The sequence below is a fragment of the Scyliorhinus torazame genome, chromosome 3, assembly GCF_047496885.1.
Source record: "Scyliorhinus torazame isolate Kashiwa2021f chromosome 3, sScyTor2.1, whole genome shotgun sequence".
Taxonomy (NCBI): domain Eukaryota; kingdom Metazoa; phylum Chordata; class Chondrichthyes; order Carcharhiniformes; family Scyliorhinidae; genus Scyliorhinus; species Scyliorhinus torazame.
In genome coordinates this window covers 249,914,549-249,930,037 of record NC_092709.1, presented here as the reverse complement: position 1 = coordinate 249,930,037, position 15,489 = coordinate 249,914,549, and the positions used below count along the sequence as shown (strand labels likewise).

At 48.7% G+C, this 15,489-nt stretch overlaps 1 protein-coding gene across 1 annotated transcript in view; it reads left to right on the top strand.

Moving 5' to 3' along the window:
- Positions 1 to 15,489, top strand: part of atp8b5b (ATPase phospholipid transporting 8B5b) — a 502,620-nt gene that overhangs the window by 345,284 nt on the left and 141,847 nt on the right. Inside the window, exon 19 of the mRNA XM_072497094.1 lies at positions 3,850 to 3,961. Coding sequence (XP_072353195.1) covers positions 3,850 to 3,961 — 112 coding nt within the window. The remainder of the gene's footprint in view (positions 1 to 3,849; positions 3,962 to 15,489) is intronic.

The following is a 15,489-nucleotide window of genomic DNA, read 5'->3' as shown; positions in this document are numbered from 1 at the left end:
GATAAGATCTTGAGGTGGAGGATCAAACTCTCGACCTATACTTACGATATAGTATATCGTCCTGGGAAGCTCAACGAACCCTCAGATGCCCTGTCCCGCAGCTCATGCGCCAGCGCGCAAGATGACCGACTACGTGCTATCCACGATGACCTCTGCCACCCGGGGGTCACCCGGCTACTCCACTACATCAAGGCCCACAACCTGCCCTACTCCACTGAGGAGGTCAGAGCCATGACCAGGGACTGCCAAATCTGTGCGAAGTGTAAGCCGCACTTCTCTCGACCGGATAAGGCCGACCTGGTAAAGACATCCCGGCCCTTTGAGTGCCTCAGTATCTATTTCAAAGGGCCCTTCCCCTCCAACAACCGCGACACATATTTCCTCAACATCATCGACGAGTTCTCCCGCTTCCCCTTTGCAATCCCTTGCCCCGACATGAGCGCGGACACCGTCATTAAAGCTCAACATAGTGTCTTCACCCTGTTTGGTTTCCCCACGTACATTCACAGTGACCAGGACTCGTCATTCATGAGCAACGAACTGCGTCAGTACCTGCTCAGTAAGGGCATCGCCTCGAGCAGGACTACCAGTTATAACCCCCGGGGAAACGGGCAGGTGGAGAGGGAGAACGTGACAGTCTGGAAGACCGTCCTCCTGGCCCTACGGTCTAGGAATCTCCCAGTTCCCCACTGGCAGGAGGTCCTCCCCGACGCACTCCACTCTATTAGGTCCCTACTTTGCACGGCCACAAACAAGACCCCTCATGACCTCCTATTTGTTTTCCCCAGGAAATCCACCTCCAGGCCTCGCTTCCATCCTGGCTGAAGACACCGGGACCCGTCCTGCTCCGCAAACATGTCAGGAGCCATAAGTCTGACCCCCTGGTCAAGAGGGTCCAGCTCCTACACTCCAACCCGCAGTACGCATACATCGAACACCCCGACGGCCGACAGGACACGGTCTCCCTCCGGGACCTGGCACCTGCAGGTTCCACTACCACCGTCACCCCATCTTACCCCGCCCAACCTATGCTGACCAGCGCTCCCGCCCCTACATGGCACCTGCACCCCCTCCCGCCCTCCATTCCCCTTCACCGACCCACAGGAATGAAGCCCCAGAAGACACGCTCCCGGAGTCCACGTCTGTGCCCGCACCGGCGACTTCACTATCGATGCCAGCATGGCTGAATCGACGACCGGGCCAGCTGCGATACCAGAGCTTCGGCGATCACAGCGCACAATCCGTGCGCTGGACAGACTGAACTTATGAACCCTTCACCCCCGCCAGACTTCATTTTTTTAACAGGGGGTGACTGTGGTGAATGTATTGCTGTAACAATTCACCATGTGCATATCTGTATTATGCTGTTGCCCATGTGGGCTCCACCTATGGACAATTGTAAGGTATTACCTATGATGTAGCATGTTGGGGCCTGTGTGGGCTCCGCCCCTGGCTCCACCCCTTGAGGGGAGGTATAAAGAGCAGTCGCCCTGTAGGCGGCCCACTAACAGTTCAGTCGCAGGCAGGCACTGTTCTAGTTGATTAAAGCCACAGTTTACTTCTACTCCTGGTTTCGTGTGAATTGATGGTCGCATCAACCTTTATCTGACGTATCATTTGCATGATAATTCATTTTAATTTTGTTGATTCTAATTTGTGTTAAAGCAAAAGGTACAACAAGTGGAATCTTGTTGGTAATTTCTTCATTTGTAGTTTGTTTGTTTTTATTTTACATTTCCCCCACATGGATCACAGCAATGGTAAATGGTAATCAGCAATTTCAATGCATGAAAAGCCAGAGATGTCTGGCTGACCTCACCAGCCAGATTTCTTTTTCTGCTCTTTTCAGTCAAAGCTTATTGTTAAGAAATCCAAACATATATTGGCGTTGATGTGGAGGCTGACATGTCCATGTGTCAGCAGGCCTTGGGTGTTTCATGCATGTGTGGTCTGGGAGTGGGTGGCGTATGCGCAATTCAGTGTTTCTGTGATTCTTCAGACAGAGAATGGGCTCAGTGCACATGAATAACTGTGCAAATCTCCAATCATGTGATTGAGAGAGGAGTGAGTCCTGGAGAAACAACAGGAAAAGATCTCAAAAGCCAAAAGAAGTACCTGATAGGGTACATAGAGAGGGGACATGTAGAGGTCCCATTGTAAAAGAAAGGAGAAAGAAGCAGAGAGAGAAGCTCCAAGCACAAAAAGGACTGCTGATGGCAGATATTAAGTGGTGAAGGCTCAGGAGAAATCCTGGTAAATAAAGAGGGCTCAGGACATGCCCTGGCGATTAAAGAAGGCAGAAGAAGGTTGGTGATTCTGTGCTGTGGGCCCTGGGGGAAAAGGTACCCCTGTGAGGCAGTAGTATTCTACTTGTGAGTTGGTGCTGAATTGCAGATTCAGAAATCCAGGGGAATGGAATCTCGGGGAATGAGATTGAAACAATGCGAGGTGAGCTGGAGTGGAGGCTACTTGAGTTGGAGTAACCTTTGCTGAGAATTCCAAAGCAAGATCTTCACAGGTGATAACTGGATTTCCAGGTGAGAGAAACAAGAGTTTCAACGAGAGTTGACTCAGTGTTTTCTGATGTCTAAGTAGGCTGTTAAGAAACCCATGGAACCTGTCTGATTGCATATGCCATTTATTGTTCCACCACAGGTTGCCTGTTAATTCACCTGTTCCCCATATTAACCTTGAATGTGAGAGTATAAGGATTGGTCCTGTTCCAGATCGTAGCAAAAGGCTGGGGGTCTGGTCAAGGATCATAATACTGTAAAGACTAAATATATCCACCAGCATCTGAAAAGAGAAGGGATCAATTTACATTTTTGATATATAGAATTCTGATTCAGGTTTCCACCCAATACCGTAACCTTTTTTTTGTTCAAATACTGGTGTACCTTCCTCCAGTAGTGTTTTAAATTTATGTTGTCTATAACAGGCTGTGATGCAGCCAGATAAGATGCTTTCTATGGTGCATTTGTAAAAGTTGGTAAGAGTTAATGTGGACATGCCGAATTTCCTTAGTTTCCTGAGGAAGTATAGGCGCTGTTGTGCTTTCTTGGTGGTAGCTTCGATGTGGGTGGACCAAGTCAGATGTTTGATGATGTGCATCCCCAGGAATTTGAAGTTGGCCCCGAATTTGAAGTCCACCTCGGCCCCGTTGATGCTGACAGGGGTGTGTACAGTACTTTGCTTCCTGAAGTCAATGACCAGCTCTTTAGTTTTGCTGGCATTGAGGGATAGATTGTTGTCGTTGTACCACTCCACTAGGTTCTCTATCTCCCTCCTGTATTCTGACTCGTCGTTATTCGAGATTCGGCCCACTGTGGCCGTGTCATCAGCAAACTTGTAGATAATTATTATTATTATCTACAAGTTTGCTGACGACACGGCCATAGTGGGCTGGATCTCGAATAACGACGAGTCAGAATACAGGAGGGAGATAGAGAACCTAATGGAGTGATCCAAACTTGTAGATGGAGTTGGAACCAAATTTTGCCACACAGGCGTGTGTGTACAGGGAGTATAGTCGGGGGCTACGTACTTAAGCAGACAGAGACAAGGAAACAAATATAAAATAAAGAGATATGGTTTAGAGCAACATGAAGATCTGGGAATACGAATATGCCATTTGTCTTCTTGAGTTGTTCCACGATTCAGTTAGATCATGGCTGATCTGTATCTTAATTCTTCTGCGCACTTGGTTCCATAACCGTTAATACCCTATGTAACAAAAATAAACATTTGTGTAAGAAAAATAAAAGATAAAAGAAAACGATTAGAGTTACATGAGAGGGATTTAGGAAAGATTATTTTATACTTTTTGTATCAAAGTTTTCCTTTTTGTAGTTGTTAGGAGCTACAGCAGTTGAAGATAAACTCCAAGATGGTGTCCCACAGACAATTCAAACACTGTCCAAAGCTAACATCAAGATATGGGTTCTTACAGGTGACAAGCAAGGTAAATAAATTTATGATTTGTTACTGATAGAAAGAAATGGCGAGGACTGTATTTAAAACGTATTTTGATTTCTGGTGATTTTCACATTTTTTCGATTATGGTGTTGTATATTCTTCTTTCTGCAGATTTGCGAGTAATGTTTATCATTAGAATTCTATTTGATATTCTAATATAATGATCTATCTATAATTATGTGGCCAATGTTCTTCACATTGATTATTCTAACAAATAGACCCAAATAACAAGTAGTAAATGTAGGACAAAAGTTCTGGCAGACAACTTGTCCCTTTATAGTTTGCTCTGAAGTTACTTCGGATCCAAAATAAATGAATGAACATTTATGTAAAGAGAGAGTAATGTCAATTTAACCTGTTATGACCTATTAAATGATAGTGAAAAAGATTACCCAGCATTAGTGATAGTTGAAGTGTGATTATTTATCCCAGACAAATCTTGACGCTTGAAAGATTTCCATGTATTACATTGCCACTTAACCACTCCTCTCCCCCACTTACATCCGAACCCATCAGCCCTAGGAAGTGAAAATTCTGCATAATAGGCTCAGTATTCCACATGTTTAATCGGAGGCAACAGGATCATAACAGCTATGTTCCTAGACTAGTAATTGAGAGGCCTGTAGCCTGTACTAATGATCTGGAGATATGAATTTAATCCCATCCTAGCAGCTGAAGGATTTAAATTCAGCTAATAAATGAATCTGGAATAGTGGCCACGTATCAACCAGGCAATTGTAAAAATTCATCTGTTTCATTTTTATTATCCTTTAGAGAAGGAAGGCTGCTATCTTTACTTGGTCTTGCCTACATGTGACACCAAACCCACAGCATTGTGACTGATTCGAAATTGACCGAGCAAGTCAAGGGCAATTAGGGATTAGCAGTAAATGCTGGCCTTGCCAGTGACGCCCACATCCCGTTGAGGAATAAAATACTTTAAAAATCTCTTCCAGTACTAGATCTTGGACAAACAGCAGGTTTGGAGACAGTGGGGGGGTCAAGAGGGATGGCAAGTTAAATGTCATTCGCATACATGTGGAACATGACCTCGTGTTTTTGGATGATGTCACCAAGGGGCAGCATGTAAATGAGCAATAGGAGGCGACCAAGAATAGATCCTTTGGAAATACTAAAGGTAACAGTGCAAGAGTGAGAATCTAAGCTATTACAGGTAATTCTCTATCTATGATTGGATAGAGAGGAATGAGACAAAGGGAAGGCAGTGCCACACAGCTGGACAATAGAGGAGAGGTGTTGGAGGACGAGGTTGTGGTCAGTCTCCTCAAACACTGCAGGTAATGTTTTCCTTGGAAAAGAGGAGGCTGAAGAGGAGGTGACTAAATTGAAATGTATAAAATTTTGAGAGGCCAAGATGGAATGGAAGTACAAGTCTAGGTGGGATAGAAGAACAAGGAGATCTCGGAGCACAAATACACTAATCACTAAACGTTGCGCCACAGGTTAGCAAGACCTTTTAAAGGTAGCAAATCAAGCACAAGGCTTTATTTCAAGAACATAAGAACTAGGAACAGGAGTAGGCCATCTGGCCCCTCGAGCCTGCTCCGCCATTTAATGAGATCATGGCTGATCTTTGTGGACTCAGCTCCACTCTCCGGCCCGTACACCATATCCCCGAATCCCTTTATTCTTTAGAAAGGCATCTATCATTTTCTTAAAAACGTTTCAAGAAGGAGCCTCAACTGCTTCACTGGGCAAGGAATTCCAGAGATTCGCAACCCTTTGGGTGAAGAAGTTCCTCCTACACTCTGTCCTAAATCTATCTCCCCTTATTTTGAGGCTATTCCCCCTAGTTCTGCTTTCCCCGACCAGTGGAAACAACCTGCCCGCATCTATCCTATCTATTCCCTTCATAATTTTATATGTCTCAATAAGATCCCCCCCGCATCCTTCGAAACTCCAATGAGTACAGTCCCAGTCTACTCAACCTCTCGTCATAATCTAATCCCCTCAACTCTGGGATCAACCTAGTGAATCTCCTCTGCACTCCCTCCAGTGCCAATATGTCCTTTCTCAGGTAAGGAGACCAAAACTGAACACAATACTCCAGATGCAGCCTCACCAACACCCTATACAATTGCAGCATAACCTCACTAGTCTTGAACTCCATCCCTCTAGCAATGAAAGACAAAACTCGATTAGCCTTCTTAATCACCTGTTGCACCTGCACACCAACTTTTTGCGACTCGTGCACCAGCACACCCAGGTCCCTCTGCACAGCAGCATGTTTTAACATCTTACCGTTTAAATAATAATCCATTCTGCTGTTATTCCTCCCAAAATGGGTAAGGGTAGATTGGAAAAGTATAGGAAAACCTGTATAGAAGCTTAATTAGACTGTACTTTAGAATTTTCATGCAGTCCTGCTCACTGTATAATAAAAGGACATAGAGGCACTGGAATCGGTGAAGAGAAGATGAAGTAGGATGATAACAGCAATGCATGAGTATCCATATCAGGAACGTTTTGGCGGGCAGTATCTTTTATCTCTTGAAAAAGGAAGTCTGAGTCATGATCTAATTGAGGTATTTAAAATTATGAAAGGTTTTGATATTGTGGATACAGAAAGGATGCTTCCTCTGGTGGGGAAGATAGAATATAGAAAAGCCATCAAGAAATAGGGATTTCAGAAACAACCTCCTTAATCAAAGAGTGGTGAGAATGTGGAACTCCCTATCACACAGAATGATTGAAGCAATAGATGCACTTAAGGGGAAGCTAGACAGCATATGAAGGAGAAGCAAATAGATAGTTCTGATGGCAGATTTCCCACAGAATTCCATGGACTCCTTGCAATGCAGAAGGAGTCCATTCGGCCCATCCAGTCTGTACCAACCCTGTGAAAGAGCATCCTACCCAGGCCCACTCCCCGCCCTATCCCGTAACCCCACGCACTGTTCATGGCAATTCCACCTAACCCGCACACCTTTTGAGTGTGGGAGAAAACCAGAGCATCCGGAGGAAGCCCACGCAGATACGGGGAGAATGTGCAAACTCCAATAGACAGTCACCCAAGGCCGGTACCCAGTTGAGTCCCGGCACTGTGAGGCAGGAATGCTAACCACTGTGCCACCATGCCGCCCGAGAAGAGGAAAGATGGGAGAAGGCTTTGGGGAGCTTAAATGGTGGCATAGAGTGGTTATGCCAACTGGCCAGTTTCTGTGCTATATAACCTATATATCCTTTGTAAATAGGGATGAACTATTTACTTTAGCAGAGATGAAAAAATGGTATAGATTGAAAACAAATAGTAGAAGGATTAAAGGAGGGATGAGGAAAAATATTTTCATCCAGAAGGAGGTCGGGATCTGAAGCTCCCCACCTGTAAGTGATAGAGGCAGAAACTCTCACTCTGCTTCAAAAATACTTGGATATCTAGCTGCTAATACTTGGAAATCCTAGCTGCGACATGAAGCGGATTGTGAGCAAAAGCTTGTTTTCTTGCCCAGAATTCTGTAGTCGCAATCTAGAAATTACCTAGGACCAGTGAAAATATGTTCCAAATATGTATCTGAAGCAAAAATTACATGTCACCAAATCTTAAAATTGAATGTCACCAAGAAATTGCTAAACACATTACAAAGTGCTCTTTGCTACTGATTAGTACTTCCACTGATTTCACCTTCCCCAAACTATACAGAGTACTCACTGAATTACATCCTGAAAAAAACAATGAAACCCAATGGCCGCAATTCAACCCAAAAATGCAACTAATTGGGAACAAAGTCTCATAGCGAGAGCATTAAGCCGTGTGTTTTCCGGCGCTCGCAGTGCCAAGAAACACATGACTATACAACACGACTCACGTTGTTTAAGGAGCCTCAGTGAGGAACACAGGGGCAAGGTAGCACGTACCCTGGGAAGATCTGATTGCTGGAACTCCCCAGTATAGCGAGAGACTGGGACACCATTTTTAAATGGTGTCTCGATCTCCAAGGCCCCCGAAGCAAACCCCAACCTGAACACACTATGGGAGGGTCCCCAGTTTCCCCGCCCCGGACTATGCCAACTTCCAAGCAGGGCACCCCAGGCCCGATCGCAGTGCCCCTTGGATCACGTCAGGGGCTAAGGAGATCGGGACACCATTTTTAAATGGTGTCCCGATTTCTTGCTACACTGAGGAGTTCCGGCAAGCAGAGATCCTCGATGTAGAAAACGGGGCAATGTGTGGCATCGGCCGCGCATTCTCCTCTGAGGCCCCTTATTTGATGTGGGTGTCGTTGTATAGCCATGTGTTTCTCCGGGAAACACCTGGCCAAGCCGCTCGCTATGGTGCTTTGTTTCCATTTAGTTGAATCTTGCTCCTTGTATCGGAGCTCCACATTGGTCACCAGCCTCTGTACTGGCGTCATTAGCCAGGTCCTCAACGGGTATCCCTTATCAGTCCAGAGTCAACCTGCTATCCTGTGGTGGTCCCCGAAGAGACCAGGGATGTCCGACTGCCCCAGGATGTAGCTGTGATGCAGTCCTACAGTCACTGGGAAGCATGCAAGATCTTCATGTGGTGGTCGCACACGAGCTGGACGTTCAGGGAGTGGAACCTCTTCCTATTGGTGTAGGGCACTTCCAGATGGCCCGGGGAACAAAGGCGACATGTGTGCCATGCACTACCCCCTGGACCTAGGGCATCCCGGTGATGGCAGAGAATCCTGCTGCCCGGGCATCCTGGTGGGCCTGGTCCATGTCAAAGTTTATGTAGTTCACTGCCCGGGCAAACAGGGGATCCATAACCTCATGGATGCACCTGTGGGCTGTATCTTGTGAGATCCGCACAAGAGCAGCACGGTTGCTTCATAGCTCCAGGGTTCCAGGTTCGATTACCGGCTTGGGTCACTGTCTGTGTGGAGTCTGCATGTTCTCCCCGTGACTGTGCGAGTTTCGTCCAGGTGCTATGGTTTCCTCTCACAAGTCTTGAAAGACATGCTGTTAGGTAATTTGGACATTCTGGATTTCTTCCTCCATGTACCCGAACAGGCGCCGGAATGTGGCTACTCGGAACTTTTCAGAGTAACTTCATTGTAGTGTTAATGTAAGCCTACTTGTGACAATAAAGATTATTATTATTAAGTCCCCGCTCGAGCCCTGGAATGATCCTGAGGCATAGAGGTTCAGGGCTGTGGTGACCTTGACGGCCACCAGGAGCAGGTATCCACAAGGACATGGCACAGATGCCACATCATCCCCTTATTGAAGCGGAGCCTTCTGCAGCATACGCTATCCCATCATCTGTTCGAAAGACCATCGACGCCTGTACACTTTGGGCCTTTGCCGGTGTTATAACCTGCCTGCTTACCATTGGCTGGGGACTAATGACAATTCCACAATCCTGTGGGAGTATGAGCTTCCCCAATGAGGGGGGGGCGGAGAAACCATTAGTAAACTCCATGTATAAATAAAACTGGCCAGTTTGGAACCAGCAGGAAAGAGTGTGCAGCAAGGGAAGTTGCTGCTGCTTTTATATATATATATATGTTATTGTAAATAAATGTTATTACTTTGTATCCTTAAAACTCGTGCTGGATTCTTCGTGGCCCTCACAAAACTGGCAACGAGGGTTAAAGTGAATAGCTGTCTACACTGCTGAAGCCACCTCCCTGGATTTTTGTTGGATACAGGTTGGAAGTTGTTTTCTATTATACCATGCTTCTGTACGGACGTTTGGATGTTTTTGATGCTGCGCTGGAAAGCTGGAACCAGTACGCACAACGTATGCGTTACTATTTCCGGGCAACCAATATCACCGAAAACGAGCGCCAGGTGGTAATATTGCTCACCGCCTGCGGCCCGCATACGTTTGGGGTGATTAAGAGCCTTACGTACCCAGCTGCGCCGGACACCAAAACGTTTGATGAACTTGTGAATATAGTGGGGCAACATTTTAACCCAACCCCGTCCACGATAGTCCAGCGTTACCGGTTTAATACCGCTGAGAGGACCCCTGGAGAATCCCTTGCCAACTTTCTATCCAGGCTACGCAGGATTGCGGAGTACTGTGACTATGGTGAGACCTTGTCAGAAATGTTACGCGAGGCTTCCGGGTGCGGCGATGACCAGCTAAGTCACACGTTTCGGCAGCTCCCGGTGGGACGGACTTTTGGGCTTTTAATAGGAGCCCCATCGGCAATTTTAACGGCAAATAACACTGTGCGGTAATTCAGAAGGGAATCCCCCCCCGGACACGGATGGAAAAAAGAGAGGAAAGTAGCCGGATTGCGGTGGATCCTCAAGAGCAGCGGCCAGGAAGGCAGGCACAAAGCAAGATGGCGTCGGAAGAAGGCAGTTTAATATGGGGCCCTGACCAACAAGAGTTCCTGCGGCGTTGCGTAGATGAACTCAAAAAGGAGATAAAGAAGGAGCTGTTGGCCCCGATATTACAAGCGATTGAGGGGCTAAAGGAGGAACAAAAGACCCAGGAACAGGAGCTTCGGGTCGTGAAGGCAAAGGCTGCTGAGAATGAGGACGACATACAGGGCCTGGTGGTGAAAACGGAGATCCACGAGGCACAACACAAAAGATGTGTGGAAAGGCTGGAGGTGCTGGAGAACAATGCGAGGAGGAAGAACTTAAGGATTCTTGGTCTTCCCGAAGGTGCAGAGGGGGCGGACGTCGGGGCATATGTGAGCACGATGCTGCATTCGTTAATGGGATCGGAGGCCCCGACGGGTCCGCTGGAGGTGGAGGGAGCCTATCGAGTTATGGCGCGAAGACCGAGGGCTGGAGAAACTACTCGAGCAATAGTTGTGAGATTTCTCCGATACAAGGACAGAGAGATGGTCCTCAGATGGGCCAAGAAAACTCGGAACAGTAGGTGGGAGAATGCGGTGATCCGCGTGTATCAAGATTGGAGTGCGGAGGTGTGGCGAGAAGGAGGGCAAGCTTTAATCGGGCCAAGGCGGTGTTGCATAAAAGGAAGGTCAAATTCGGAATGTTGCAGCCGGCGAGACTGTGGGTCACACATCTAGGGAAACACCACTATTTCGAAACGGCAGACGAAGCGTGGACATTTATTGTCGAGGAGAAGCTGGAGTGAGCGGGCCAGAAGAAAAAGAACGTTTGGGACAAAAGGGGGGGGGGGGGTGAATTTGTGGGATGAAGGCGGGAAAAGCGGGAAGAGAAGGCTTCCCAGATTGTTAAACCTGCGACCCTGTAACTTCTCTCTCTTCCCTATGTCGTGGGGGAGGGGGTGAGGGAGGATGAGGAGCTGTGGGCGCCGGCCATTGGGGGCGGGGCCAAAAGGGGAAGCGCGGGCTTTGTTCCCGCGCTATGGTAATCATGGCGGGAACAGGGAAGCAGGAAGGAGGGGGCCTCGCACAGTGTGAGCCAAGGTCACGGGGGGAAGCCGAGGTCGGACAGAGTTTGCTGACTTCTGGGAGCAACATGGGGGGTGCAATTACGCTAGCTTGGGATCTAGCGGGGGGGGGGGGTTAACTGGGTTGCTGCTGCTGGGGAGAAGGGGGAGCTGGTGTGGGAGGGGGGGGTCGGGGCGGGGGGGCGCCGCCTGGGGGGGATACAGCTACGTGGGAACCGGGTGAGGAGCTGGATTGAAAAAGGAAATGGTTAGTCGTCAAGGGGGGGGTGGGGGGGTAAAGAGCCCCCCAACCCGGTTGATCACGGGGAATGTGAGAGGGCTGAACGGGCCGATTAAGAGGGCACGGGTACTCGCACACCTGAAGAAACTTCAGGCAGATGTGGTTATGCTTCAGGAGACGCATCTGAAGCTGACAGACCAGGTTAGACTTCGCAAAGGATGGGTGGGGCAGGTGTTTCATTCGGGGCTGGATGCAAAAAAACAAGGGGATGGCCATACTAGTGGGGAAGCGGGTAATGTTTGAGGCAAAGACTATAGTGGCAGATAGTGGGGGCAGATACGTGATGGTGAGTGGCAAACTGCAAGGGGAGGCGGTGGTATTAGTGAACGTGTATGCCCCGAACTGGGATGATGCCAATTTTATGAGGCGTATGTTAGGACGCATCCCGGACCTAGAGGCGGGAAAGTTGGTAATGGGTGGAGACTTTAATACGGTGCTGGACCGAGGGCTGGACAGATCGAGGTCCAGGACCGGAAGGAGGCCGGTTGCAGCTAGGGTGCTTAAGGATTTTATGGTGCAGATGGGAGGAGTAGATCCCTGGAGATTTAGTAGACCTAGGAGTAAGGAGTTTTCGTTTTTCTCCCATGTACATAAAGTATTTTCACGAATAGATTTTTTTGTTTTGGGAAGGGCACTGATCCCAAAGGTGACGGGGACGGAGTACACGGCTATAGCCATCTCGGATCATGCTCCACACTGGGTGGACCTGGAGATAGGGGAAGAAAAACAACAGCTTCCACCCTGGAGAATGGACATGCGATTATTGGCAGATGAGGGTGTGTGTTTAAGGGTGAGGGGGTGTATTGAAAGGTACTTGGAAATTAATGATAATGGGGAGGTACAGGTGGGAGTGGTCTGGGAGGCACTGAAGGCAGTGGTTAGAGGGGAGCTGATATCTATTAGGGCACATAAAGGAAAGCAGGAGGGTAGGGAAAGGGAGCGGTTGTTGAAAGAACTGCTGAGGGTGGACAGACAATACGCGGAGGCACCGGAGGAGGGACTATACAGGGAAAGGCAAAGGCTACATATAGAGTTTGACTTGTTGACTACGGGTAAGGCAGAGGCACAATGGAGGAAGGCACAGGGTGTACAGTACGAATATGGGGAGAAGGCGAGTAGGTTGTTGGCCCACCAACTGAGGAAAAGGGGAGCAGCGAGGGAGATAGGGGGGGGTGAGAGATGAGGAGGGGGAGATGGAGCGGGGAGCGGAGAGAGTGAATGGAGTGTTCAAGGCATTTTATGAAAGATTATATGAAGCGCAGCCCCCTGACGGGAAGGAGAGAATGATGTGCTTTCTGGATCAGCTGGAATTTCCTAAGGTGGAGGAACAGGAGAGAGTGGGGCTGGGAGCACAGATTGAGACGGAGGAAGTAGTGAAAGGGATTGGAAGCATGCAGGCGGGGAAGGCCCCGCGACCAGACGGATTCCCAGTTGAATTCTATAAGAAATATTTGGACTTGCTGGCCCCGCTACTGATGAGAACCTTTAATGAGGCGAGGGAAAGGGGGCAGCTGCCCCCGACTATGTCAGAGGCAACGATATCGCTCCTCCTAAAGAAGGAAAAAGACCCGCTGCAATGCGGGTCATACAGGCCCATTTCCCTCCTGAATGTGGATGCTAAGATCCTGGCCAAGGTAATGGCAATGAGGATAGAGGATTGTGTCCCGGGGGTGGTCCATGAGGACCAAACTGGGTTTGTGAAGGGGAGACAGCTAAATACAAATATACGGAGGCTGCTAGGGATAATGATGATGCCCCCACCAGAGGGGGAAGCGGAGATAGTGGTGGCGATGGATGCCGAGAAAGCATTTGATAGAGTGGAGTGGGATTATTTGTGGGAGGTGTTGAGGAGATTTGGCTTTGGGGACGGGTATATCAGGTGGGTACAGTTGCTGTATAGGGCCCCGATGGCGAGCGTGGTCACGAATGGACGGGGGTCTGACTATTTTCGGCTCCATAGAGGGACGAGGCAGGGATGTCCTCTGTCCCCGTTATTGTTTGCACTGGCGATTGAACCCCTGGCCATGGCACTGAGGGGTTCCAGGAAGTGGAGGGGAGTACTTAGGGGGGAGAAGAACACCGGGTATCTCTATATGCGGACGATTTGTTGCTATATGTGGCGGACCCGGCGGAGGGGATGCCAGAGATAATGCGGATACTTGGGGAGTTTGGGGATTTTTCAGGGTATAAACTGAACATGGGGAAAAGTGAGTTATTCGTGGTGCACCCGGGGGAGCAGAGCAGAGAGATAGAGGATTTACCGTTGAGGAAGGTAACAAGGGACTTCCGGTACCTGGGGATCCAGATAGCCAAGAATTGGGGTACATTACATAGGCTTAATTTAACATGGTTGGTGGAACAGATGGAGGAGGATTTCAAGAGATGGGACATGGTGTCCTTGTCATTGGCAGGTAGGGTGCAGGCGGTTAAAATGGTGGTCCTCCCGAGATTCCTTTTTGTGTTCCAGTGCCTCCCGGTGGTGATCACGAAGGCTTTTTTCAAAAGAATTGAGAAGAGCATTATGAGTTTTGTGTGGGCTGGGAAGACCTCGAGAAGGTAGAAGGGGAGCTCACTCGTTTGGAGAGTTTGGGTATTATCAGGCCTGTCCGTTTTGCTGACTGGGCAGCACCAATTGTACCTGTAATGAAGCCAGATGCCACAGTTCGCTTGTGTGGCGACTATAAACTTACGGTGAATACGGCTTCCCGACTCGACCGATATCCAATGCCTCGCATAGAGGATCTCTACGCGAAGCTTGCAGGCAGACTCTCGTTCACAAAATTAGATATGAGTCACGCCTACCTACAGTTGGAGCTGGACCTTGCCTCCCGACCATATGTAACGATTAATACACACCGGGGCCTGTATGAATATACACGGTTGCCCTTTGGAGTATCCTCTGCCTGCGCTATTTTTCAACGTGTTATGGAGGGCATTTTGAGAGGTTTACCACATGTCGCTGTCTACTTAGATGACATTTTGATTACAGGGACGTCGGAGCAGGAACATTTGGAAAATCTGGAGGCTGTCCTTAGATGCTTTTCGGAGGCTGGAGTCCGTTTACGTCGCAAAAAGTGCGTATTTCAGGCAAAGGAAGTAGTCTACCTAGGTTATCGGGTGGACCGCGAAGGTTTGCACCCCGTCGCAGAGAAGGTGCGTGCGATTCAACAGGCCCCCGCCCCGACTGACACTTGGCAACTTTGTTCTTTTCTCGGTCTCGTAAACTATTACAGAAAGTTCCTCCCCAATCTGGCAACTACGCTGGCCCCGTTGCCCCTTCTGCTAAAGAAAAATCACACCTGGGTTTGGGGTCAGCCGCAAGAAACCGCTTTCCGGCGGGTAAAGCAACAATTGTCGTTGTCTGGGTTACTAACCCACTATGATCCTGGAAAGCCTTTGCTCGTCACATGTGATGCATCCCCGTATGGTATTGGGGCCATCCTGTCCCACAAGATGGAGAACCGGGCCGAGCGACCGATAGCTTTCGCCTCCCGCACATTGACTGCAGCGGAGAAAAAGTACGCGCACATCGAGAAGGAGGGCCTGGCAGTGGTTTTTGCGGTGAAACGCTTCCACCAGTACATGTATGGCCGCCATTTCACAATCGTGACTGATCATAAGCCTCTGTTGGGACTATTCAGAGAGGATAAGCCAATACCGCCCATTGCTTCCGCACGGATCCAGCGCTGGGCTTTGTTGCTTGCTGCATACGAGTATTCTCTGGAGCACAAACCAGGAACGCAGATAGCAAATGCCGACGCACTGAGCCGATTGCCATTATCGACCGGCCCCATGTCGACCCCCACGACCGGTGAGGTGGTTGCAACCCTAAATTTTATGGACACCTTGCCTGTCACGGCATCACAGATCCATGAGTGGACCCAGACGGAGCCAGTCCTGTCAA